The sequence below is a fragment of the Phytophthora parasitica genome (genome assembly GCF_000247585.1).
Source record: "Phytophthora parasitica INRA-310 unplaced genomic scaffold supercont2.1, whole genome shotgun sequence".
NCBI classification, from domain to species: Eukaryota; Oomycota; class Peronosporomycetes; order Peronosporales; family Peronosporaceae; genus Phytophthora; species Phytophthora nicotianae.
In genome coordinates, this window is record NW_008634126.1 from 3,401,731 (window position 1) to 3,426,068 (window position 24,338).

The following is a 24,338-nucleotide window of genomic DNA, read 5'->3' on the forward strand; positions in this document are numbered from 1 at the left end:
GTTGCTCAGCCGAGTTCGTCCACTGGCATTTACGAGACGCACATTGCTGGAACTGGTGAGGCCATTACCATTAGTGTTCAGCTCTTAGTTGAAGATAGTCGCTAATTGCAATCGATGTCTGCGATACAGCATTATCCATGGATATTCGAGAACAATTTGTTCTCTTCTCGAACATCGCATGTGCAATTGGACACAAGTACATGTAATGGTTGAATGTTATCTGCATCGATTTGGATTGTTCTGGGTTACGGATTCTTGATACCGATTATGCATTTCTCTCTTACGGCTCTGGCTTCCAACGCCAGCATGGGTTACTGCCTCTTATGAGTGCAGGACTTCGCACTTCCTTCCACCTCCTTGGCATTTCACCAAGTTAACTTGTTCCGCTTCAATCGCCAACTGTGGCGGATTTCTTGGCTCATATCATCCGCCATTTACTGCTTCTACGTTCTCCACTCGACGGAAGCTCGAGGCGGGAGAAGCGTCAATACGATAGGACAAACACTTGTCAGCCTTATTGCAAGGCTGAACTGCAAACTCACACGTTCCTGATCTCACGCTCATCCGAACATGCGGCGTTTGATCTCCGTGCTCAGCATACGCATCTCCAGCTGCGCACCGCTCATAAGACCCGAGTTCTCCTGTGCACGACGGATGAGGTACGGCAGCACCTCGTGAATGGGGCCGTACGGCACGTACTTGAACACCTTGTAAGCATTCGCGCCAAGTGTGTACGACACGTGGTCACACATGCCCAATAGCTGGCCGAAGTACACGCCACCAGTAGCACGACTGATGCCAATGTCCTGCATCTGCTGCACCGTGTTCACCACGGACTTTTCATTGTGTGAGGCCACCATGAAGCTGGCCAGGTGGTTGTTGTGCAGCAGCTTGGTTACCTGAGCATCGTAGTTAACGTGAGTGTCCTCAATAGTGTCGTGGATCGGGTCGGCGTATCCCTTGTCGCGAGCACGCTTGCGTTCCTGCACCATGTAGGCGCCACGCACCAGCTTAGCCGCGAAGCGGAACTTCTCACGACGAGCACGTTCCAGATCAATGTCGATGCGATCGCTCGACATCTTGAGGTAGCATTGGAAGGTGTTGTAGATGACGTCGGCGCCGTCACGATTGTACTTACGCTGCAGGTTGAGCGTGAGGTGATCGATGGCCGGCTGCATGTACGTCTGCTCGGCGTCGACCATCAGCTTCACGCCACGTTCGGCCGCGTCATTAGCCAGCGACTCGAGACGGCCAATCATGTTGCGCAGCTGAGTCTTCTCGTTATCCGAGAGCGGCTCCTCCTCGATGAACTGGGTCAAAGGGCCCATGGTCAAGTCGAACGGGTCCAGGAAACTCACCCAATCCACGTAGTCAATGACTCCGTCGCCAGACGACTGGTCAAGCTCATTGAAGAGCTTCTGGATCTCCTCCTCGGTAGCGTCCACGCCAGCGTTGCGAAGGCCGGCGCTCAGCGTAGGGTAGTCGATCATACGCTCGAGGTAACGCGACTTGGCCCGCGAAAGGTTGGGGCCGTCCAGCGTGTGGAACAGCAGCTGGGCCTGCACGATGATGGCCGACATGCGCATGAGTAGCTCAGGCTTGCCCAGCGCCGTGCACTTGATGGCCACGAAGGCGGGTTCGCCGGCCGAGGCGGCCTCGCTGGCGTCAATGATGGCGTGGCGCGAGATGGCGGCGTTGGCGTCACAGGCCGCCTCGCCGTCGTATGCGTAGGTACGGGCCGATACCAAGTTCTGGTCAACGCCATTGAGGTCACGCGGCTGCTCGACGTCGGCTTCGGCCGCGAAGTCGAGGATGGCGCCGATGCCGGCCGACTCGAGCTTCCGGATGACGGGACGGATCTCGTTCACATCCTGGCCAGCGCAGAAATGGCCGAAGAACGTCGCGCGCAGAAGCGCGTCGGTAAACTTGGCGCCCGGGAACTTGTACGAGAGTTCGAGTAGCTCGCCGCTGTGCTGCACGAGGGGGCGGAACTGCGACATAAAGTAGACACCGTAGGCGCGAACGAGCTCAGGCGTCGTCTTGGTGGCGAAGATGCGCTCAGTGTCGTGGAATTCGTCGGCCAGCGACGTCTGCTTGCTCTGGTTCAGCGTCGAGTGGTCGTGCGCGGCGACGGACGCCACAGCTGCCGTGGGCGCGGTCGATGAAGGCCGGGGCGAGGCCGACGACGAGAGCGCCACGGCGGCCGAGCGCTTCAAGCTGCTGCGGGCCATGGCGGCGGCCGGTTTCGGCAGTCGCGCGGTGGCCTGGCGTAGCATCGTAGTCGTGAGTTGAGAGTGTTTGTCTGCTTAGGCCGCTTGAGCTCCACGAGGCAAGTTGCGATGTGAGCCCAAATTATCAAACGCCACAAACCATTTGTGTCGGAGTTCACTGGCGACGACGGCTGGGCGAAAACGATGTGAATGCCATGTCGGCAACAAGGCAGGTCCCCTCTCCTTGCTGCCTTTCTGTGTCCGTTCTTATAAAAAGGCCGAAACGACAGCTTCAACACTCTCATACAGCATTTTGTTTCTCATGTTGCCCACCCAACATTCGTGTGTCGCACACCACACCCACGGAAAATTCCTTTGGCTACGTATCATTTTTGACTGGTTGGGTCTTGCGTTGGGCTCGCACTATACAAACTTTAAGTTAGGAGGCGAGATCTTCCCATGTCATCGACGCCAGTGGTAGACCTGGACGCGCTGCGTGCGTCCGTGACGCGTCAGGGCGCTCAGGTGCGCGAGCTCAAGCAGAAGGGCGCGGCGGCTGAGGATGTGAAGGCGGCCGTGGACGAGCTCAAGAAGCTTAAGCTGGAGCTGGAGACTCAGACGGCCCTGCAGGGTCCGGCCGAGGACGGACTTAGCAAGAGCGACAAGAAGGCGCTGGACGACCTGCTGTTGCGCAAAATGTTCGTTGTGCCTAGCTTTGAGATCTACGGTGGCGTGGGCGGCTTCTACGACTTTGGTCCGCCGGCCTGCGCGCTTAAGAGCAACCTGTTGCAGTTCTGGCGCCGCCACTTTGTGTTCGCCGATAAACTGCTGGAGGTCGAATGCACCAATCTAATGCCCGAGGTGGTGCTGAAAACCTCGGGCCACGTGGATCGCTTCACGGATCTCATGGTTAAATGCACCAAGTCGGGCGAATGCTACCGCGCCGACAAGCTGCTCGAGGACCACGTCGAGAACTTTCTGGACAAGCACCCGGATCTGAGCAAGGAGGAGCGTGAGAAGCACGAACTGCACGCCACTATGGCCGAGTCGTACTCGCCCGAGGAGATCCACGCCGTGTTCCAGGAGTACGGCATCAAGGCCCCCGGCACGGGCGCCGATCTGAGCTTCCCCATCCCGTTCAACCTTATGTTCAAGTGTGCCATTGGGCCCGAGGGCGGCCTGGTGGGCTATCTGCGTCCCGAGACAGCCCAGGGTATTTTCCTCAACTTCCGCCGTCTGCTCGAGTACAACGCCGGTAAGGTTCCCTTCGGCTGCGCCCAGATCGGCAGTGCCTTTCGTAACGAGATCTCGCCCCGCGCCAGCCTCTTGCGTGTGCGTGAGTTCCAGCAGGCCGAGATCGAGTTCTTCGTCAACCCAAAGGACAAGAGCCACGCCAAGTTCTCGACTATTAAGGACCTGGAGCTGCCACTGCTGACCAAGACCAACCAGCTGACGCACGGCAAGGCCGTGCAAATGACGTGCGGCGCTGCGGTGGAACAGGGTATCATCGCCAACGAGAGTCTGGCCTACTACTTGGCCCGGACGTACAAGTTCTGCAAGGCCATCGGCATTGACATGGAGCGTCTGCGTTTCCGCCAGCACCTGAACACCGAGATGGCCCACTACGCCACGGACTGCTGGGACCTGGAGATCAAGCTGAGCTCCGGCTGGGTGGAATGCGCCGGCCACGCCGACCGCTCGTGCTACGATCTGTCGGTTCACGCCAAGAAGAGCAAGGTCGAGATGGTGGGCACGCACAAGTTTGACAAGCCCGAGAAGCGCCAGATCGCGGAGATCAAGCCGAACAAGGGCAAGATGGGCCGCACGTTCAAGGCCGATGTGGCCACGATCCTCGAGGCGCTCGAGGCTTTGAAGGATGACGTGCCGCGCGCGCAGGCGTTTGAGGACGAGCTGGCCTCCAAGGGCGAGGCCACGCTCGGCCCGCTGTGCGACGGCAAGCAGTTCACGCTGCAGCGCGACATGGTGGCCATCAAGGTGGTGGAGAAGATGGTGAGCGAGGAGAAGTTCGTTCCCTCGGTGATCGAGCCCTCGTTCGGAATCGGCCGTATCCTGACCGCCGTCTTTGAGCACAACTTCTACACTCGCGAGGGTGACGAGAAGCGTGGTGTCATGTCGTTCTCGCCATTGATCGCCCCTATTAAGGTGTCGGTTCTTCCTCTAAGCAACAACCCGGCCTTCGAGCCGTTCGCGACGGAGCTGGAGAACGTCTTCGTTGAGGAAGGTCTGGAGTGCAAGGTGGACACGTCGAGTGTGGCAATCGGCCGTAAGTACGCGCGTGCGGACGAGCTGGGCATTCCATTCAACGTCACGATCGACTTCGACACGGTCAAGGACCGCGTGGTGACGCTACGTGAGCGTGACTCGACGGCGCAGGTGCGGATCCCCATGGACGCTATCGGAGCCGAGGTGAACAAGCTGGTCAAGGGCTCGACCACCTGGGAGAAGATGCTCGAGCAATACCCGAAGGTCACAGCCGCCGAGTAAGTAGATAGATGCCAGCAGCCAAGGCAGATAGAGTCGTGCGATGCGATCTCTAACCGTAATGCATTGCTTCGCGTTACTTCAAATCGCCTTCAACCTTCACTTGAAGCTGACGCACGAAACCTACGAAAGAGCATGTTTTGGCGACGCTATTCTGAGATGGATACAGTCCATTACTTGCGCTGACTACGGCAAATGCGCCTGGTTTTGCAAGTGCACGTCGACGAGGCGTTAGGCGAAGTCTCAACATTTCGGGCCAGAAATGATTACTGGAAATAGCCTGAGAGTCGGACTGGCAAGCTAGTCTCAACATTGGGGGCTTGAATAGATTAGACGAGCTCGATCTGGGAGCTGACGTGGCGATCGCTTGTCCGCTTGAAGAAGAACCGGTGGTCGCGGACGCCTCGGCCGAGTCAGTGGACCGTAAGCCATCCACCTGCGAGGTGATGGCGCACACGGAGCAACCGCTCATTTGATGCCGCGTTCGGTGGTTGATTATGCGGGAGAAGGATTCATTTCGCGGCTGAGGAGCACCCGCAGCCACGGATGAGAAGAGCACCGACATATAAGAGAACCCCGACTCCAACTTTGGATGCTATGATTCTCCATTAGTTCCTGGGAGATCTGAGAAGCGGTTACAATTATGGAAGACCAATGTTGCGAGCAACGAAAGTCCGGTATTGTAAAACGCGTATCGACCTTGGTCACGTTGTCATATGCTCCGTGAAGGAAAACGCTGGGTGTACTTCGATGTATTTATTGATGGAGAAAGCAAATGGCGAATGTCATTCCGTATTTTGTGAAAGCATGGTGCAACGATGTATATAGTCTGCGATGAAGGTCTCCGAAGTAGGGAGCAGGCTATAGTAAATCACGTAGGTGGTGAACATGACTGATTATTCTGCTGACGTGGGGCTACCTACACGCTTGGAATCAGTATCATTAGCACCGACAAAACAATATTTCAACGCAAGTGGCAAGAGTTTCGAATTTTCTAAAAATTGGGAGCATCAGCTCATTCGTTTTGAACGCAACAAATATTCACAAACAGTTTGTCAGACTAATCAAGCTGACGAACATGAAAACCTCATTAGCTTGAACTTTGACGAAGTCATTCGACAATGGCACTAGCAGGGTGCGAATTTAGAATGCTTAGCGACGGGAAACTCATTAAAGCTGAACGCTGAACGAAATCGGTTCGCCTGTACCGTTCAAAGTCTGCTGGAAAGAGCTCGAATTGAGTTGCACCACCTCGAACACACCCTCAGTTCCTGTCGGCGCAGTGATCGTCACACTCAGGACATTGCTAGCGGTCTTCTCCCAAGCGGCCGTCAGAGCGCCGTACGGGGAACTTACGGTGGCATTAGCGCTCGTGATATTCAGTCCCGTCACCAGCGGATTCACGATCCACCGACGAAATCCAAACTCCACAGGGCGAATACCAGCAACATAGTTGGTCAATACATACGTAGGCGCTCCACCCCACGGATGGTTTAACGACGTGAACTCCTTGATTCCAGGTTCCAGTGACTGCGAAACGTACTCCCAACTCGCACCAGACCGATAATTCTCGTTCGAGATCATGGCGTCCCACAGGTTGTCCAGCAAGAACGCAGCTTCACCTGTGTGTCCAGTTTGTAGCATAGCATCCAACAGGAACCCGTTCGTGTTTGGCGAGATCTTGGTACTGTTATCCGTAGCACTTGTATCAAGGTATCCGGGGCCTCGACGAAGCTTTTCCAAGGTCTTCACACAGAGATCAGCTTGAGTTTCATTTGCCACTCCAGAAGTTATCGCGAAAGCGATGGCCGAGACTCCATAGACCTCGGGTGTCGATGCATCCACAGCATAGTTGCCGAACGCTTCGTTCCAGAGCAGACCGTTGATAGCAGTTTTGATACTGGAAGCGACTTCGACCCACTGGTTAGCAGAGTCTTCGTCTCCCACCGCAGTTGCCACCTTGGCCATACCTTCGAGACACTGGACGGCAGCAGCGTTCACAGCCGTGCCAGTGCCTGAGCCTAAGAACACCGCCACATATTTTGTGACATCGATAAGCCCGTCACTGCCCTGGCGGCTTACAAGCCAATCAGTAGCTTTGCGAAACGATACCCAGTTAGCTTTCGCGAATTCCACATCGTCGTAGTACTCCATGTATGACACAAATCCGATCAGCCCCAAAATGTCGTAGTCTGGGAAATTCAAGTATGCATCACTCGTGCCAGCGTTGAACGTAAAGACTTCGGGCGTGGGCATCGGCGTCTCGTACGTCATGACCATCAGGCCTGGAAATTGCCCATTTGAAGCCTGGTAATCAAAAAGATATTCCCAAGTACCCGTGATCTGTTCAGGTTTCGAGTTGGCCACGCCCATGATGCGAGTGGTATGGTAGAAGTCGCCCAACCAAATGTATCGATCACGTTTTGCACCATCCAGACACGCGGCGTACGTGTTGGACTGCACGCCGAACTCTGGTAGTACGACACTTTCGTCCGTCATCGGGTTCGAGTAGAGCGTCTTCGACGAGTCATTCAGACTTGTGGCTTTGACATTCCGTACAAAGGACGCCTGGTCCTGCCAGCCACCAAAGCCGATGGCACCTTTGCCAGTCGTCGAGTAACCTAGAAGCGACAGTTGAGATTCATTGAAGCCCAAGTCGGAGATCGTGATGTCCATAACTGGCTGGTTATCCAGCCACACCACCAAGTTGCCTGCCGTGGAATTGACTGCAATTTTCACTGGATACCAGACATGTTCCTTCACGTTGAAAGGCAGGTCAGAAGTACCCAGGACATAACTTATCATATCTGTGGCGTTGACAAAGTCGAAGCCGTACGTAAGGGTCAGCGTGTTGGCTGGAAATAATGTGGAGTTCGTGTTCACGTAAGTCGAGTCAGCGGGATATTCCGATGACAAGTGGAACATGAGCGATCCTCGGTTTGCCGTAATGTCGTAGCCAATGTAAAACCCGACGCCTCCGCGGATGATCTGCGTCTCAAACTCGAGTGTGTAGTCACTCAGATTCCACGCTTTATAAGACACTCCTGGTCGTGTTCCAGGCACTAATGCGCCGTTCTCTTCAGACACATTCCAAGACGGTATTTGGCTTCCGGCGTCCAGACAAGCAGCACTTACAGCGCGTGCACCGAGTTGCCAAATCTCGTTATACTTGGTGTTGGAACACGAAAACTTGCCCGGAAGCATTGACAGATCGTCAATCACTTCAATTGAAGCTTGAAGACCAACAGCCTCGAACGTGATGGAGTTACCACTTAGCAAATGCAACGTTTGCCAACGTTGACCAGGTTGACTTAGCATGGACGTCACCGTCACTCCAATTTCATTCTCTGTGAAGCGGTGAGTCTCCACGCGGTGAGTCTCCACGCGGCGTGAGTTTGCGACAGCGGTGGCATATTGCGAGGGTCCATCGGAGAAGTTGGTTGAAAGCACCGAGAACTGCTCCGAATACTTGACTTCGATGTCTACAGGCCCATTGTAGACGGAGGACACTACGAAGTACGGTAGGCCGGCCACCTCGTAGTCGTAGTCGAGAGTTGCGACGGGATTTTCTGTTGTGAGCGTGAAGCGGTTGATATACGCTTTGGAGCTCATTGTTGGTTCGGTTCCTAGCGCGAGCTTCTTGGGTGTGAAGACACTATAGTCGCTGCTTGCTGCCACCAAGTTGGTGCTGGCTAACAGCGCTGGGATGATCACTGCCAAGCCACGCATACCACTTGATGCCTCGAAGTTGCGTTTGCTCAAGTGATCCAAAAGAAAAATGAGCAAGGCAAACGCGAGAAACCTGGCAGCGGGACGTCCCGGCCTCCTTCATAAAGTAGTTGAAGCTGAAGTTTACAGATACGTAAACTTCAACTTACTAACGTCTAGTAAGCAGTGAAGCTAGACGTTATCAAGCTTTTAATCAAGCAATTAAGCACAAGCGCGTTAATGTTTTTATGTGGTTACTTATACGTATCAACCACTGATTGAGATCATCTCTTAGCTGTGCTGTCCAAGGACAAATAATCAACTCTAAAAAATGAGCTTACTGGATAATTTAACACGAAGAAACAAGACCGTGTAACAATCTGAAGCAGTTCGTTTTTGCTAGTTTCCGAAGCTAAGCATAAACAGTTGAATGTGCTACGTACTACCCCCGTTGACAACGGCGTTGTCGGCGGCTTGCCGCCCTTGATTACGTGCATGATACCGAGCTACTATACTGTCGAGCACGATACACTGTATCGTGGTCGACAGCAAAAAAAATCTTGAAGAAGTGCTTGAAGAACGTCACGCCCTCCACCGATCAGCGCACGTTGAAGTTTCACCTCTTCATGGTACGTGTATCAGCTGGCTAATAAAGGCCTTGGCTTCATGAACATAATCTCGTAAGTAGTGAGGCTGCAATGAATATAAAGGCTGTGTGATCATAACTTGTGAATTACTATGACACAAAATTCAACATGGTCTAAGCACTCAAATGGATCTTTGTTAAATGACAGCCATGTTCAATGAGAATAAAATGAATGGATCAGCCAGCCTTGTTGCAGCTTCGTCTTGGGCACTATTTTGTGGAAACTGCAAATGCGATGTTCATTCTTCTGCATGATCTGATTAATCTGACTGACCACCCTTCAGATTAAAAACGTTTCACAGTTGAACGACGAAGGACGTAGCTGTCCCGGTTCCCTCGAAGTGCTTTTCGTAAGTACCCGTGGACGAACTAGGCTGAGCAACCTCGAAAGTGCCATCCGTGCCCACCGGAGCAGTGATTGTCACACTCAGTTGGCTATCGACGAGTTCCCAGGCGGCCGAGAGATCTCCATACGGCGTGTTCACGGTAGCGTTGGCACTGGTAACGTTCAGACCTGACACCAACGGATTCACGATCCACCGACGGAATCCGAACTCTACAGGACGAATACCCGCTACGTAGTTGGTGAACGCGTAGGTAGGTGCTCCGCCCCACGGGTGACTCAACGACGTGAAGAGATCAATACCCGGCTCCAATGACTGTGCTACGTATTCCCAACTCGCACCGGAGCGATAGTTCTCGTTCGAGATCATGGCGTCCCAGAGGTTGTCCAGCAAGAAAACAGCTTGGTCGGTGTATCCGTGCTGCAGAAGCGCATCGAGCAAGAATCCGTTTGTATTCGGCGAGATGTGCGTAGTGTTGGCAGTATTACTCGAATCAAGATACCCAGGACCTTGACGCAGACCTTCCAAACCGTCCACTATCAGCTTGGTCTGGGTCTCGTTGGCCACACCCGAAGTGAGAGCAAACGCAGTAGCCGAGACGCCATACACTTCAGGTGTCGACAAATCGAGTGCATAGTTACCCAGCGCATCGTTCCAGAGCAACTCGTTGATAGCAGCTTTCACACTAGCAGCAACAGGAAGCCAAGAATTTGCAGACTCCAAGTCACCCACAGCACGAGCCACCCCAGCCATACCGTCGAGACACTGGACAGCAGCAGCATTCACAGCCATGCCTGCACCGGATCCAAGGAATACCACCACGTACTTCGTAAAATCAATGAGCCCATTGCTGCCCTGGTTGCCAATAAGCCAAGTCATCGCACGAGTAAATTCCTCCCAATGGGCTTTGACGAAAGCATCATCGTCGTAATAGTCCATGTAAGATACCAAACCAATCAGTCCGAGGATCACGTAGTCCGGGAAATAGTACAAGGCATCCACAGTGCCAGCATCGTAGAGGAATACTTCGGGCGTAGGCATCGGCGATTGGTACGAAATGGGAACGAAACCAGCCATTTGACCTGTTGCCGCTTGGTACTCGAACAAAAACTCCCACGTACCGGCGATCTGCTCGGGTTTCGAGTTCGCCACGCCCATGATTCGCGTCGTGTGGTAAAAATCTCCCAGCCAAACGTACCGGTCACGTTTGGCGCCATCCATGCACACGCCGTACGCGTTGCTCTGTCCGCCGAACTCTGGAACGACCACGCTTTCGTCTGTCATTGGGTTCGAGTACAGCACCTTGGACGAGTCGGACAAACTAGTAGCCGTCACATTGCGCACATAGGATGCTTGATCCTGCCAGCCACCGAAGCCGATCGCACCTTCACCGCGTGACGCATAACCGTAGAAGGAGAGCTGGCTGTCCGTGAACCCCATTTCGGTCAGTATGATATCGAACACTTGCTGTCCGTCGATGGAGAACACAATGTTACCAGCCGTGGCGTTGACACGAATCTCCACGGGGTACCAGACGTTCTCCTTGACGTTGAACGGCACATCGTACTGACCCAGTATGTAGCTCGTCATGCTCGTGGCGTTAGCAAAGTCGTAGCCGTATGCAAGAGTCACCGTGTTGGCAGGGAACAATGTCGTGTTGATGTTGGAGAAGGTCGTGTCGTTCGGGTACTCGGACGCCAAATGGATCTGCACGCCGTCACGGTTGCCCGTCAGGTCGTACGCAATGGTGTAGCCTGCGCCACCGCGGATGATCTGCGAGTCGAAGGTGAGCACGTAGTCCGTCAGGTTCCACGTCCGGTACGAGATACCCGGACGCGTGCCAGGCACAAAGGTGCCATTCTCTTCGGACGAGCTCCACGAAGGCACTTGACTGCCAGCATCCAAGCAAGCGGCAGTCACAGCACGTGCTCCCAATTTCCAGATCTCGTCGTACTTGGCGTTGGAGCTTGAAAATTTACCGGGTAGAGCGGTAAGGTCGTCGATCACCTCGACGGACGCCTGCAAACCGACAGTCTCGAACGTGATGGAGTCACCAGTAAGCAGACGAAGTGACTGCCATCGTTGACCAGGTTGACTGAGTATGGAGGTGATCGTGGCTCCAATTTCGTCTTCAGTGAAGCGGTGAGTCTCCACGCGACGTGAGTTGGCGATGGATGTCGTGAACTGCGATGGCCCATCCGAGTAGTTGAGCGAGAGCGCTGGGAACTGCTCTGCGTACTTGACTTCGACCTCCACTGGTCCATTGGAGACGGAGGACACCACAAAGTACGGCAGTCCTGCCACTTCGTAGTTGTAGTCGAGTGTGGCCAGCGGTTCGTCCGTTGAAAGAGTGAACCCACCCGAGTAGGACTGGCCATCCATAGACGGCACGGAGCTCAGCGCGATCTTCTTGGGGGTGAATATGCCATATTTGTCGAGGTTGTCGGCGAGGCAGAGCTCGGCCAATGCCGGCGCCAGCAGCAGTGTAAGACCAATACTACGCATTGCGTTGGGATACTTTGGGTCTTGTACGTTAGTTGACAAATTTGAAAGTGAGGAAGCTCTTGGAATTGGTGCCAAGACGCTTAGATGCCAACAATGCTGTAAGATGTAGCCTGAACTGCAGTAATCGAGCTGGCTAGAAGTGGTTGAAGGCAAAGCTAATGCCACGGTTGATGCTGCTTGGTTGCAATGGTGGCATCAACCGTCGGTGAACCGAGGCACGCAGCTTGAAGTGTTGACACTTTTGCCATTTTGATTTGCAAGAACCTCGTTCACAATTCAATCGACGGTTGCACCAGAATTCCTCCCATCACACTACGAACAGCAAAAAAAAAACGTCACTCCGGACGCCGCTGCAGTGGAGGTAAAGTGTGTGTATTGGAGAGTCTATCGTGATAATATTGGTGCGCTATTGGTTTCTGACATCTAGTTGGCCGGGTTCGCGGCATCAAGTGTGCGTCGCTTGGTGACGGCACCTGCAAGCTCCTTCAGCGTCGTGACCGTGTCGTCCCAGTTAATGCACGCGTCCGTGATGCTCTGTCCGTAGACGAGCTTGGACGGGTCGTCGCCGAGCGACTGGTTACCCTCCACGATATTGGACTCGATCATTAAACCAAGAACGTTCGTGTTGCCCTCAGCCACGATACCAGCCAAGTAGCTGGCCACCTTAGGCTGGTTCGCGTGCAGCTTGCGCGAGTTGCCGTGCGAACAGTCCACCATGATCTTGGACGGCTGCTTGGCCTTCTTCAGCATGGCAGCAGCTTCGTCAATGTACTTCTGCTCGTAGTTGGGACCATCGGAACCACCGCGCAGGATCACGTGGCAGTCCTTGTTGCCCTTGGTGCGCACAATCGACGCCAGACCGTGCTCGTTCAGGCCCAGGAAGTTGTGGGGCTGCGATGACGCGACGGCTGCGTCCACCGCTACCTTGGCGTTGCCACCCGTGCCGTTCTTGAAGCCCACAGGCATCGACAGGCCACTGGTGAGTTCACGGTGCAGCTGCGACTCGGTCGTACGCGCACCGATGGCACCCCACGAGATGAGGTCCGAGGTGAACTGAGGCGAAATGGTGTCGAGGAACTCCAGACTCACAGGCAGACCCAGCGAGTTCACGTCCAGCAACAGCTTACGGGCAATGCGGATGCCCTTGTTGATCTTGAAAGACTGGTCGAGGTCCGGGTCATTGATCAGACCCTTCCAGCCCACAGTCGTGCGGGGCTTCTCGAAGTAGGTGCGCATGATCACCAGCAGCTCTCCGTTCAGCTCATCCGCAAGAGTTTTCAAGCGCTTAGCGTAGTCCATGGCAGCATCCACGTCGTGAATAGAGCAAGGACCCACGACCACGACGAGGCGGTCGTCCTGGCCGTGAAGGATGCGGGACACGGCGTCACGCGTAGCGTCCACCAGCTCATGCACCTGAGGTGTCACTGGCAGTTCCTCGAGCACGCAAGCGGGCGGTACCAGCGGCTTGATTGCAACGACATTGCGGTCTTCCAGACGTTGACGCTTGGCCACACGTTCAGTTTCGGGTTCGGAGTGGGTGCTCGGCATAATTAACTTTACTGGTGCGTAGCAAATTCAGGAATGACACAACTTCGAGGTCGTTTGCGTTTTGACAAACGCCTACTGACCACAAGAACATTTGTGGCGCAGGGGGTAATATTTAATGCCCCGGGGCTGTAATTAAAATTACAAACTTTGTGCCAGGTATGCGGATACAGTATGCTGCCCATGCCGTAGTCACTGGAAGAGATCAAAACATGAAGAAGACAACGCAAGAAAGCAATTACACGAGTGTATTCCTCTCTAGCTGTCTCAGCTAATTAAGAACCATTTTATGGACATGGAAGTTTCAAGTTAATGGATATTAACACTCGCTGCTCTCGCAATGGAATTTGCTGAGTTATAAGATAATGCACTTGAGATACCTGTACTCAGTGCAGATAGTATCCATATGTCGCCTGGTGTTAGGTCTGAGAAATGTAAGATGCAGGTCAACGCTCCTGATGTATTAGCACTACAATGCTGTTTAATACGTGGAGTGATCTTCTGCCGAAGCCAGTAATTGCGGGTCACGAAAATTTCTTGGGTTAATCTCGACTCAGTCGCATTGACCGCAGTGGCAATCACGTGTAGGTCTTGATTGATTAAGTACCGTCAGAAGCATCTCAAGCCTGAATTTGCAGTCAAAATTTACATGTAATGCTCCAGTGTAAGCAGGCTGGTGCCGCATCACTGATGTGTGCCCAGTATGATACTGTCCGTTATCGCCTTCGATTCCGGTGCGGGGAGAATAATACTTTTATTTCTGGTAAGCAAAACCGATTTGCTGCCGAAAAATACTCACGGCGGGACTTGAACCCGCAATCTCTGCCTTAGGAGGGCAGCGCCGTATCCATTGGGCCACGCGAGCACGCACAAGAAACTGTGCGCTGCACGTTCACTAGAAAGTTCAGGTGGTGTTATAGTGTAGCCATCCTTGAAAACTGCAAGAAATTGCATCCCGGGGGATACAATTTTTCAAACAGTGGTAAAAACACACACCTCATTGTACCTCTGTGAAAGCTTCGTATGAAAAGTCAGAGATGCGCCACGCACAACAATAAACAGTTATTTAGTACATCGGATGTACCTACATATGAAATATAGCAGATTCAATATTATCGATAATTACAGTTTCATCTACCGACATCATCACATATCACGAGTTCTACCAGCCCTCCTACGTCAGTCATTTCGTGTTTGGGCAATCCGTAAGTGAGCTCGTCACTTCAGAAACCTCTCCTGCGTGCACATAGCTCCCGATCAGTCTCTTGCATCATGAGCACCTTCGGCCGCTTCTTCCGCGTGACGACCTTCGGCGAGTCGCACTGCAAGGGCGTGGGCTGCATCGTGGATGGCGTTCCCCCGTCGCTCGCTTTGACAGAGGCTGACATCCAGCCGCAGCTCACGCGCCGTCGCCCCGGCCAGAGCAAGCTCACGACCCCGCGCGACGAGAAGGACATGGTGACTATCATGAGCGGCACTGAGAAGGGCTTCACGCTTGGCACGCCGCTTGCACTCTTCGTGCCCAACGAAAACGTGCGCCCTAAGGATTACAAGGAGATGGATCTTGTGCCTCGCCCGGGCCACGCAGACTACACGTACCAGATGAAGTACGGCACGCGCGCTAGCAGCGGCGGTGGCCGTGCCAGTGCTCGCGAAACCATTGGCCGTGTAGCAGCTGGCGCTGTGGCCGAGAAGTGGCTCAACGAGAAGTTCGGCACGTCTATTGTGTGCTGGGTAAGCTCCATCGGCACGGTAGACATGCCGCGCGACCTGCTGAATGACCCCAAGAAGGCCATTTACACTCGCGAGGAGGTGGACACCATTGGCTCGATCCGTATTCTACGTGACCCTGCCAAATGGACCAAGGTAGAGGACGCCGCCACGCAGCTAGAGAACGACAAGGCGTATGACGCAGAGTTCGTCAAGGCCGAGGACGACCTCACCACACCGGCCTACATTGACACGGAGAAGATCGTGTACAACCGCAAGGGTAACGTTGTGCCTGCCCCGGAGAACCTGGATGCTTGGCTAACTGACGACCTGATCCCCGTGCGCTGTCCGCACCCTCCGTCCGCTTGCGCCATGTCGACGGTTGTTCGCACGATGAAGGCGGACGAAGACTCGACTGGTGGCGTCGTCACGTGTGTGATCCGCAACGCGCCCGTGGGTCTGGGTGAGCCATGTTTCGACAAGATGCAGGCCGTCCTTGCACACGCCATGATGTCCATCCCGGCCACCAAGGGCTTCGAGATCGGCTCCGGTTTCTCTGGTACCAGCAAGCGTGGCTCCGAGCACAATGACCCGTTCTGCGCAGGCTCGGACGCCGAGAACCCGGAGAAGCTGGGCGTGACCAAGAATGACGCCGGTGGTGTGCTGGGCGGCATTACCAGCGGTGCTGACATCTACTTCCGTGTGGCCATCAAGCCCGTGTCGACTATCGGCCGCGCCCAACCCACGGTCGGTTATGACGGCAAGGACACGGTGCTGGCCGCCAAGGGCCGTCACGATCCCTGTGTACTGCCGCGCGTCGTGCCGCTCGTGGAGTCCATGGCTGCGCTTGCCATCGCCGACGCGGCCATGATCCAGTTGGGCCGCGATGGCAGCAGACAGGATGAGCCGGCACAGAAGAAGCGCAAGCTCTAGGTAGGCTGCGTGCGCATACGATGTGTAGAAAACCACATAGATAACGCTGCGAGCGAATTCGAAAAGCAGTTTTCATTATGTTATGCAAGCATTGCGTTTTGGATTTCAGATAGCGCAGCATCGAGTCGCATGCGTAGATAGCACGCCACAGATAGAATACCCATTTGCTGCAGGTATGAATATGCACCGACGACTGCAGTCACTGGTAGGTACCTCCTTCCCCCTTCTCCTTCTTTCTACGTCTCGATCATCATCCTATCTCTCTGCCCCGCCGTTCCTCTCAATTCCAGTCTTATCACCATTGCCATTCGAATTCACTTCACTCTTGTAAAACTGCTGCAACCGCGAAACATTATAGCTATGCGTTCAGCAATCACGATGCTCGAGTGGGCTCGGGACGACGGCGGGGGTGGAGAGGCAGTAAACACGAACGATTTCTTCAGCACCATTTCAGCTACAGATGTAAGCAGGACGAGGCCTTACTTTGCTTCGCATCACTTGACGTTTACACCACTGTCTCCCGCGTGATTTTTTTTTCAGCTACTGACGTCGATTCACCCTCACGGTGAGGTGAGAGTCTCACCATGCTCAAGAATGTAGCACAAGCAAAGTGCAAGCCTAAATAAGCGACGACTCATTGCTCAGCGCCCAGACGATGTTCGAGGCCTTTGTGTCCACTCGCGTCTTGTCTCCCTTAACAAATGCGATACCAGACTGACGGATGAAAGCTTTTCCTGCCTTGCCTTCAAGTTTGAGCTCATCGCGAATATACTGCACCGGGAGCGTTGGGCGATACCTACCAACAAGAAGGCAAACCGTCAGTAAATTGATCCCAACATTTAAGCTATTAAAACAACATCAACTTACGCTTTGCACATCGCTCGAAGCGCACTTAGTCGGATCGCGGGGACCATGACGTCCATCAGGTAACCTGCCATATTCGGAGCATCTACATAGAGTTTGAAAAAACGATGATAATCATTCATAGCAACCGCCTGGCGCACCCTCAGCGCATGGGCGATCGTTGGGTCTGCACGCAGCCTGGGTGTTACCATGCCCAGTACGTTGTACATGCCAAGTTGACCTGCGTTCGAGTCCCCCTTCTTGGCTTGCAGAGACACGTACACACAATACAAAATGCGGTACGCGAGGAACTCGATCGCCTCGCCTGGGATCAGCTTCTCGTACAGTTCGTGGAGCTGCGTCTGGCATTGGTTAAACTCGTTGATATCGCCAGACTCGAGCGCAACTCGCGCGTGGGTCTCGTACACAGACACGGTGAACGCGTTCTTGATATGCTGCACGGTACAGTCCTGGCGGATGGACTTGAGCTGGCTACAGGCATAAATATAATCTCGGTCACCCTTCTTCCACTTCGACTTGACGAGCTCCAGCGCCTTGTGCAGCACTGGCTCGGGTCGCACGGTCGATGGATGCGGGGGAGAGGTTAATCGCAAGTATTCCTTTTCAACCGTCTGACTAGTACCTTTAATGACCATGGCTGCTAGGTCCAGGTCTCCGTCCTGCGTCAATACCTGCAACTTCTTCGTATCCACTTCGGGGGTCACCAAGCTCTTGAGTTCCTGTTGGGTCATATGGAATCGCTGTCTTCTCTGGTTCTTGCGCTGTACATCCGCGTCTTGGATCTCAAAGCCGTCGTGTTTGCGCTTGTTCGCCTTGTTCTTCTTGCTAGAGGGCTCTTTGAATGGGATAAAGATCTGATTGGACTGCAAACTACTGCTACTAGGCGAAGGTGTAAACTTCTGGCCCGCTGCTCCAGGCATAGGTCCTCCCATCCCCATTTTGGTCTGCATGGCCGCTGCCGGGGTGTCTCCTACGAGTACCGGCAGTGGTTCAGCAGTCCAATTCTTTGTCCACAAACTGTTGGTCATAATGGCATTTGTGATCATCTCCTTGAGGGAGTTCTGGGTAATACTCTGGTCCGCTGCTCCCTTGCAGCGCGCAAATGCTCGCTTCACGTAGTCGTGCAGTGCGTCCGGCCACTTGGCATTGCCTCCCATGGGCGAAGCAGCAGCAGGGGCTGCAGGATTCGGCGCTGAGAAGGCTCCAGGCGGCGGGCCGAAGCTCCTGGGAGGGGGTCCGCGGTTCTGTGGACTAATATTGAACCTCACAGGAGGCGCAGCGGCCACCGTCTTTGCTGGTGCTGAGGTTTGAACATTGCTGCCGTTGCTCCACTGCCACTGGGACGAGGAGGACTGGGAAGACGCTGGACGAGGCGGCGGCCGCATCATAGGAGGTGGCCCTCGACCATTGAGCGCGAACTGCGGCGGGGGCGGCGGACGAGCGAAACCGTTGGTCATATGTGGTGGGCGAGGGGGAGGACCGCGGGGCCCATTGAACATGCCCGGCCGAGGAGGAGGCGGGCGAGCAGGCTGAAAGAACTGCGTCTGATTATGAGGTTGCGCAGGCGGCGAGGGCGATGCGTAGAAGGAAGAGTAACCAGCGAAGCGTGCGGCGGCGGCAGCAGCGGCCTGCTTAGCGGCCAGTCCAGCGCTCTGCGGCGGGTTGGACGTCATCTTCAGCAACGAGCTTCTTGCGCTACAGCTATTCTGGACAGGCGGAATTGGGGGGGGGCTTGTATTCGGAGTGGAGACAGTGACCTCGGAAGAGTGACATTGATTATGTAATACCTTTTTCATCCAATGAAACCACTTAGATGGTTTTGTCCAATGATAGAGCCTTCAGTTATTTGCGGTTGGAGCTTCACAATACGAAGTTCCGATGGTGATGAACACGATCGTCCGCAGACTGGGCCGCTCGGCCGTGCGCCGCAGCCAGCGTGCGTCGTTCGCCATGCAGCGTGTCGCCGCACCCGTGTTTGTGTCTGCGCATCAGTCGCGCTTCTTCTCGGCCAAAAGTGGCGACGACTCGCACTCGGACTTCCAGCCGCAGTATCATGCCGCCAAATCCACGGAGAAGGATGAGATCCTCAAGATGATCGAGAGTCACGTCAAGACGTACCCGGTTATGCTGTACATGAAGGGCACGCCGTCAGCCCCGCAGTGCGGCTTCAGCATGCAGGTAGTGCGCATTCTGCACGCTCAGGGCGTGAGCTTCGACAGCGTCAACGTGCTGGACCACCCGGAGATCCGCGAAGGCGTCAAGGAATACTCGTAAGTAACCTGCCATTAGTAGGAAAAGTGGGATACTGTAGCTATGTACTGAGTTATCTTGTTGTTGATGGTAGGCAATGGCCGACGATCCCGCAGCTGTACGTTAACGGCGAATTTGTGGGCGGCTGCGACATCATCACGGACATGAACAAGTCTGGTGAGCTTGCTGAGCTGCTGGCTGAATTCAAGAAGAACTAGACATAAGAAAGTAGACGTACAAAGAGAGGTGGTCAAGAGAGAGGTGACAAGACGTCGATCGAGCTCTACAGTAGGATCGCTATCGCGGACAGATAAACAGTTTTCTTGGAACGTTACTTTGCATGTCATTTTTACTCTCTGTTGCACTATTTCGTTCAGTTTTCGTGCAAGAAATGCACAAAAAATATTTTAAGAAAAAAGATACGTAAAAGTCGTAGGTTATCTGCAATATAATCTGCACAATATGAGTGCGAGCGCGGAGGCAGTCGATTCGTTAGATGCGTACATGGCATCCCTGGAGCTGCCGTCGGGCAACCAATCGCAGTCGATGGCCCAAGCAAGGGCCGCGCATAATAGTAGTCGCGCTGCTATTCAAAACGGGCGCGCCGTGGTCGTGAAGAACCGTCGTTATTGTCGACTACAGCAGCTTTTGGAGGACATTTCGGATGAAGACTCCTATTTCTCGGACAGCATGATACAGCAGCGCAGTCCAGCGTTGTTCCACTTCTACTTGGGTCAATATTTGAGCCTTAACAAGAGTGCAACTCCATCGACGGACAGCGCAGGACAAACGCTGTCCTCCTTCCTGATAGACACTTGCCAACGCAGCGAGATGGAGACTCGACGGGTGGCGGAGCAAGAAAAGTGGGGAAATTTCATAGCAGCAGACGAAAAGCAGGAGCAGAGTAGACTGGAAAGGTTGTATGAGGAAGACAATACCGAAGAAAAAGAAGATGAGGATGAGGAGGAAGAGGACATGACGCTGTATAGTATCGACGAACGCCGTGAACAACTCATTGAAGTCATGAGTTCAAGGTTTCTCAATGGAGAGGATAGTGAGTACGTGAACTATGCGGAAATCGATGCTGATGAGGCTCTGGATGACTTTGATGAGATGCAACGCGATGCAGAAGACCGCTATTTTGCAGAAGAGGAGGTAAGCAAGCTCAACTGATGCCCGTTCCTGACAGTTCAATGATTGATGCAACGCTCTTACCACACCTACTCGTTGACACCACAGTGAGGGAACAGCCAGTGCTGACCCGATCGTTATTCGTTATTTAGTCTATCACAAGGGGTGAAGGTCGAGTTGGGATTTAGATTCCTCTCCATAGAATGGAGATCTCGAGCTGCATAGCCACTTCCTCTCTCTTTTTTACACTGTCGGCCGGCTCCAAGCCATCAACTCATTCATGATGTCGTTCATGAATGCATTCACCACCACTGCAATCGCGGTCGTCTCATTCCCGAGTGAGGTCAAACTTGAGCTGAACACCGTGTTAAAAGGAGAACTTTAAGTCTCATGAGCACTTGGTTTCGCTGCCGTCGGCACCAACCTTTTCCATAGATCTTCATGCTGCGTACTCAAACCACGAATATTTACTGCCCGACGGACTAAGGTTATCGCTCACCCTGGATTGGACGAGGACACTGCTGACATAGTGATGCATTTGCGTCCGATTATCGGTACGAGGTTATACTTGGCAGGTATTTTGATGGCGATCCAGCCAAGGTGAACTCAGCTCTGACTGGGCAAGTACTTCAGTTACAAAAGTGAGCGAGTTAGAAATTTGATGCTATCCTTACGGTTAGCTGGGTTGCTTTTAAGACGAAGCTATTCTTATGCCGGCGGCAATAGCACTGGGGTGTCTTCAACGGATATTTACGTCGACCCAGCTCTAGATTGAGAGGTGGAATTGACAGCTTTCTTTACGAACCGCTGCCACTTGATTTGTAGGGAGTTCTGTCGGGTTGAGTGAATGAAATCGCACAGGAACTGCTGACGCGGCCCTAGCCAGAGCAATCATCAAAGGTGGATCCGTAGACCCAACATGCATCGCGCCGAGAAATCGAGCAGCAAAATCTGCCGTGCTCGAGAAGTGGAAAAGGCCCAAGAGCTTCATCGGAAAAAGATCGATGGTGTCAAATCGTGCATGTACGGTATCGTATCCAAGCCGCGATCATCTACGTCTTTTAACCTGAGACCAGCACGATCAAATATGGGCAGTTTTTCGTCTATAACCTGTGTGCAAGGTGAGCCACCGCTGAATGCTGAATCACCGACGGCCAAAGAAGTCTCGCAGGATGAGCTAGGGCTCCAAAAAGATGGTAAAAGTGGTGATAGCTCGGGTACAAGTGAGACGTGGATCTTGGATAACACTACTAGTAGCAATTCGAGTCAAAAAGATCAACCGTTGGACGAGTTTCAGCGATCATTAGCGAAAATGGAGGAGTTCCGAGCAGTAGCACCAGTTCCCGGCTTGGGCAGCATTGCTCCAGCTAAACCTCACTCCAGCAAATTAGCGGCACCACCTGCAAGATCCCAAACGAAATCCATGAATGGGTCGGTTCGTGCTAGGCGCTTAAAGGAGATTAAACACGACAACGTAGAAGTTTTCGAGCGCATACGGAAAAGCGCCTCACATTATAGCAACGATGAACTTCGACGTGAATGGCAGAAAAATGTTTCGTACCTTTCATCAATCAGCGAGTTCCCAGTCTCAGATAGGTCACTGGTAAGTGGAAATAAGCATCATAACAGTGGTTATGAAATTCGAAGTTGTTTTGGGCCTCCACCAAGACGCTCAAGCTTCTTAAGAACCACTAATCGTCCGGAACCTCTACCGGGTATCCCTGTAATCGCCCACCCTATTAAGTGTATTCCGACATCTCCGAAGAAGTTGCAACTGAACATGACACCAGGTTTCCGATCGCTCCGAAAGGCGATGCCTCAGCAGCCATCTCTACCTCCAATCTCGTCACCACACTGTATCTTGAGTTCCGGGGCATCCGGTTCCACCTTAACCACTAGCAACAACGTGCTATTATCTCCCAGAGACCGGAATACTTGTCCTAACAATCCTGGTATTGATCATCACTTCGCAGAAAGCATATCAGGCCAAAAGCCATACAGAAGCTCTACCGCGATTGCATCTACAAAGTTTGTCGGAGATTTACATGGGAATGAAATATCGGGTGATGCAAAGTATCAACTGCTGAAAACTGGTCGCTTTGTGGGTGGAACATACCTCGTGTTGACTGTGTTCTGTGGAGACAGTGTGACCAATCCTTACGGCTTTGACGTCTTCGCGTACCATCGAGAACTGCAGTGCGAGTATAAATTGATTATCACTAAGGGAATGACACATGAATTGCTAGACAAAAGCAGTTCATCAACTTTAGCAGCGACGACGGCAGCCGCGGCAGGGACCAATTTATCCATGCAAGAAATTGCTCGCAATATATGCGACCACATTAATTTCGCCTTACTTGGCGCTGACCAAGGTGAAATGGTATTCCTATCGCCAAATGTAGACACTAAAAGCGATCAAGCAATGCGATTCGATGCGTTGCCCGGACTTGTAGCGTTTTGCTTGCATCAAATAGTCGAGATCGAGAGTGACGAGGTTATAAACCCAAACAATTCGGTCTTTCATCTTGTCGGTAGAAAGCGAAGAGCGCACATATTTGCGTCGACGTGTCCTCCTAAAACTTTTCCCGGCAAAGTACCGGTGAATGCACCAAGAATCGATGGGGGAATGGACACAACGGGCCTTACGGTTTGCTTCCAGATCGTGGACACTATGTCATATCAGTCCATTGCTCCGATTCTCAGCGTTGAAGCAAGTGTGAATGAACTTTATGACACTATTCTATTGGATTCGTGGCGGAATCAACAGCACATAGTGAGTTTGGAACGAATGGTTGTTGCCGCCATTCAGCATCTACACATCATATCAGTTCCCGATCGCTACGATGTCAGCACGTTAACGAACGAGCTAATTGTGAATTCGCATGTCAACACGTTACTACAACCTTGTTGTAGTCGACCAGTGGGCACAAGTGCACTTGAGAAGAAACGATCAAGACAACAACTACCACACTCTACCTCTCAGTTATTCACGTCACCCATACGCACTACTCTCTTGACACAGTCTGGCCTAATCTGGAGAAATTGTTATCTTTTGGCCGAGGTTGCACTCGATACAGTCGGGAACGACATTAACCGAGATACGTGGCCTCATCATTCGAGGCGGAGGTTCATCCAGGACGCCAATAGTGACCTTATCGTCAGCGTCTTCAATTCGAACTCGGGTCATTCCTCCAGCCGAAGGCTTGCACCGGCGACTACCAGCTTTTTGTTAGAGCGACTCAAGACGAAATCCAACGTCCATACTGGCGAAGATATCAATGAGCAGCATACTTTTGCTCGACAATTACTGACTCATCTTCAGCTTGATGTAGACTTGTTTGGCCAAGAAGTGATTGTGTTCCCCGCGTTAGAACATCCACATTCAGCGGTGAACAGCGAAGAACCTGAAAGGCAATCGGACGAAACCGCACCGCCTGAAGAGCACACACGGGAATTTTCACTTCTTCGAACGAATTGGGATGAGGAAAACATCAGCGAGGGTGGTGAAGAAGTTGCCAGTGATGGCTATGACAGCAAAGAATTGGAAGAAGCTCGGGATGAATACGACGTGGAGGAGGAGAAAGAGCAAGACGACACAAACTCGAGTTTCGCCTCGTACGCCAACCAGGACGAAGCTAACTTAGACGAAAGCCTTGAAGGCCCAAAGACTCACAGTCCGAAAGGAAAAGAAACACCTGAAAACGAAGCTCCACCAGATCTTGAACCAAGTATAGGTTGTCAATGGCGACAAGGTCGTAAAATCGACGGTCGCTTCTGCTTACTCCAAAATTCCTCAGACGGCACGAGACAAGCTTATACCATCGCAGCACTGGGGCAATTAGACCTTCTCCATACGTTATAGTCAATACGTTCAAAGGTAACATTGAAGTACGCTTTAACACAAAAATGAACTAACAATTTAGAAGAAAAAAAACTACATTTCTATCTCGTTAGAAATCATTGATGTCCAGTACACAACTTGCTCATTCC

At 52.9% G+C, this 24,338-nt stretch overlaps 11 protein-coding genes and 1 non-coding gene across 12 annotated transcripts in view; 6 read left to right on the forward strand and 6 right to left on the reverse strand.

The window, feature by feature from the left end:
* Positions 1-206, forward strand: part of PPTG_00922 (hypothetical protein) — a gene marked incomplete at both ends in the record, with an annotated part of 2,677 nt that extends 2,471 nt beyond the window's left edge. The window contains one exon of the mRNA XM_008892498.1: positions 130-206. Coding sequence (XP_008890746.1) covers positions 130-206 — 77 coding nt within the window. The remainder of the gene's footprint in view (positions 1-129) is intronic.
* Positions 136-2,455, reverse strand: PPTG_00923 (hypothetical protein). The gene has a single exon (XM_008892499.1). The coding sequence runs from the start codon at positions 2,274-2,276 to the stop codon at positions 561-563; it is 1,716 nt and encodes a 571-aa protein (XP_008890747.1). The 5' UTR covers positions 2,277-2,455; the 3' UTR covers positions 136-560.
* A 128-nt stretch (positions 2,456-2,583) lies between these two features.
* PPTG_00924 (glycine-tRNA ligase) lies at positions 2,584-5,605 on the forward strand. Its single transcript, XM_008892500.1, has one exon. It carries the CDS (start codon positions 2,670-2,672, stop codon positions 4,713-4,715), a length of 2,046 nt encoding a protein of 681 aa, XP_008890748.1. The 5' UTR covers positions 2,584-2,669; the 3' UTR covers positions 4,716-5,605.
* A 277-nt stretch (positions 5,606-5,882) lies between these two features.
* Positions 5,883-8,441, reverse strand: PPTG_00925 (hypothetical protein; the record flags this gene model as incomplete). The annotated part of the gene is made up of 1 exon (XM_008892501.1): positions 5,883-8,441. One exon carries the CDS (start codon positions 8,439-8,441, stop codon positions 5,883-5,885), a length of 2,559 nt encoding a protein of 852 aa, XP_008890749.1.
* A 756-nt stretch (positions 8,442-9,197) lies between these two features.
* PPTG_00926 (hypothetical protein) lies at positions 9,198-11,915 on the reverse strand (the record flags this gene model as incomplete). The annotated part of the gene is made up of 1 exon (XM_008892502.1): positions 9,198-11,915. The coding sequence occupies one exon, from the start codon at positions 11,913-11,915 to the stop codon at positions 9,363-9,365; it is 2,553 nt and encodes an 850-aa protein (XP_008890750.1). The 3' UTR covers positions 9,198-9,362.
* Positions 11,916-12,197: 282 nt separating this feature from the next.
* PPTG_00927 (3-deoxy-7-phosphoheptulonate synthase) lies at positions 12,198-13,567 on the reverse strand. Its single transcript, XM_008892503.1, has one exon. It carries the CDS (start codon positions 13,461-13,463, stop codon positions 12,339-12,341), a length of 1,125 nt encoding a protein of 374 aa, XP_008890751.1. The 5' UTR covers positions 13,464-13,567; the 3' UTR covers positions 12,198-12,338.
* A 685-nt stretch (positions 13,568-14,252) lies between these two features.
* On the reverse strand, positions 14,253-14,325 carry PPTG_20503. Its single transcript has one exon. It is a non-coding gene; the product is annotated as a tRNA-Arg (tRNA).
* A 282-nt stretch (positions 14,326-14,607) lies between these two features.
* PPTG_00928 (chorismate synthase) lies at positions 14,608-16,191 on the forward strand. Its single transcript, XM_008892504.1, has one exon. The coding sequence runs from the start codon at positions 14,733-14,735 to the stop codon at positions 16,101-16,103; it is 1,371 nt and encodes a 456-aa protein (XP_008890752.1). The 5' UTR covers positions 14,608-14,732; the 3' UTR covers positions 16,104-16,191.
* On the reverse strand, positions 16,136-18,698 carry PPTG_00929 (hypothetical protein). The gene is made up of 2 exons (XM_008892505.1): positions 16,971-18,698; positions 16,136-16,899 (listed from the first exon to the last, which is right to left on the reverse strand). Exons 1-2 carry the CDS (start codon positions 18,638-18,640, stop codon positions 16,722-16,724), a joined length of 1,848 nt encoding a protein of 615 aa, XP_008890753.1. The 5' UTR covers positions 18,641-18,698; the 3' UTR covers positions 16,136-16,721.
* A 147-nt stretch (positions 18,699-18,845) lies between these two features.
* On the forward strand, positions 18,846-19,435 carry PPTG_00930 (Grx4 family monothiol glutaredoxin; the record flags this gene model as incomplete). Its single annotated transcript, XM_008892506.1, has 2 exons — positions 18,846-19,237; positions 19,312-19,435. 2 exons carry the CDS (start codon positions 18,846-18,848, stop codon positions 19,433-19,435), a joined length of 516 nt encoding a protein of 171 aa, XP_008890754.1.
* A 244-nt stretch (positions 19,436-19,679) lies between these two features.
* PPTG_00931 (hypothetical protein) lies at positions 19,680-20,536 on the forward strand (the record flags this gene model as incomplete). Its single annotated transcript, XM_008892507.1, has 2 exons — positions 19,680-20,372; positions 20,501-20,536. The coding sequence occupies 2 exons, from the start codon at positions 19,680-19,682 to the stop codon at positions 20,534-20,536; spliced, it is 729 nt and encodes a 242-aa protein (XP_008890755.1).
* A 731-nt stretch (positions 20,537-21,267) lies between these two features.
* On the forward strand, positions 21,268-24,274 carry PPTG_00932 (hypothetical protein; the record flags this gene model as incomplete). Its single annotated transcript, XM_008892508.1, has 1 exon — positions 21,268-24,274. The coding sequence occupies one exon, from the start codon at positions 21,268-21,270 to the stop codon at positions 24,208-24,210; it is 2,943 nt and encodes a 980-aa protein (XP_008890756.1). The 3' UTR covers positions 24,211-24,274.
* Positions 24,275-24,338: the final 64 nt, after the last annotated feature.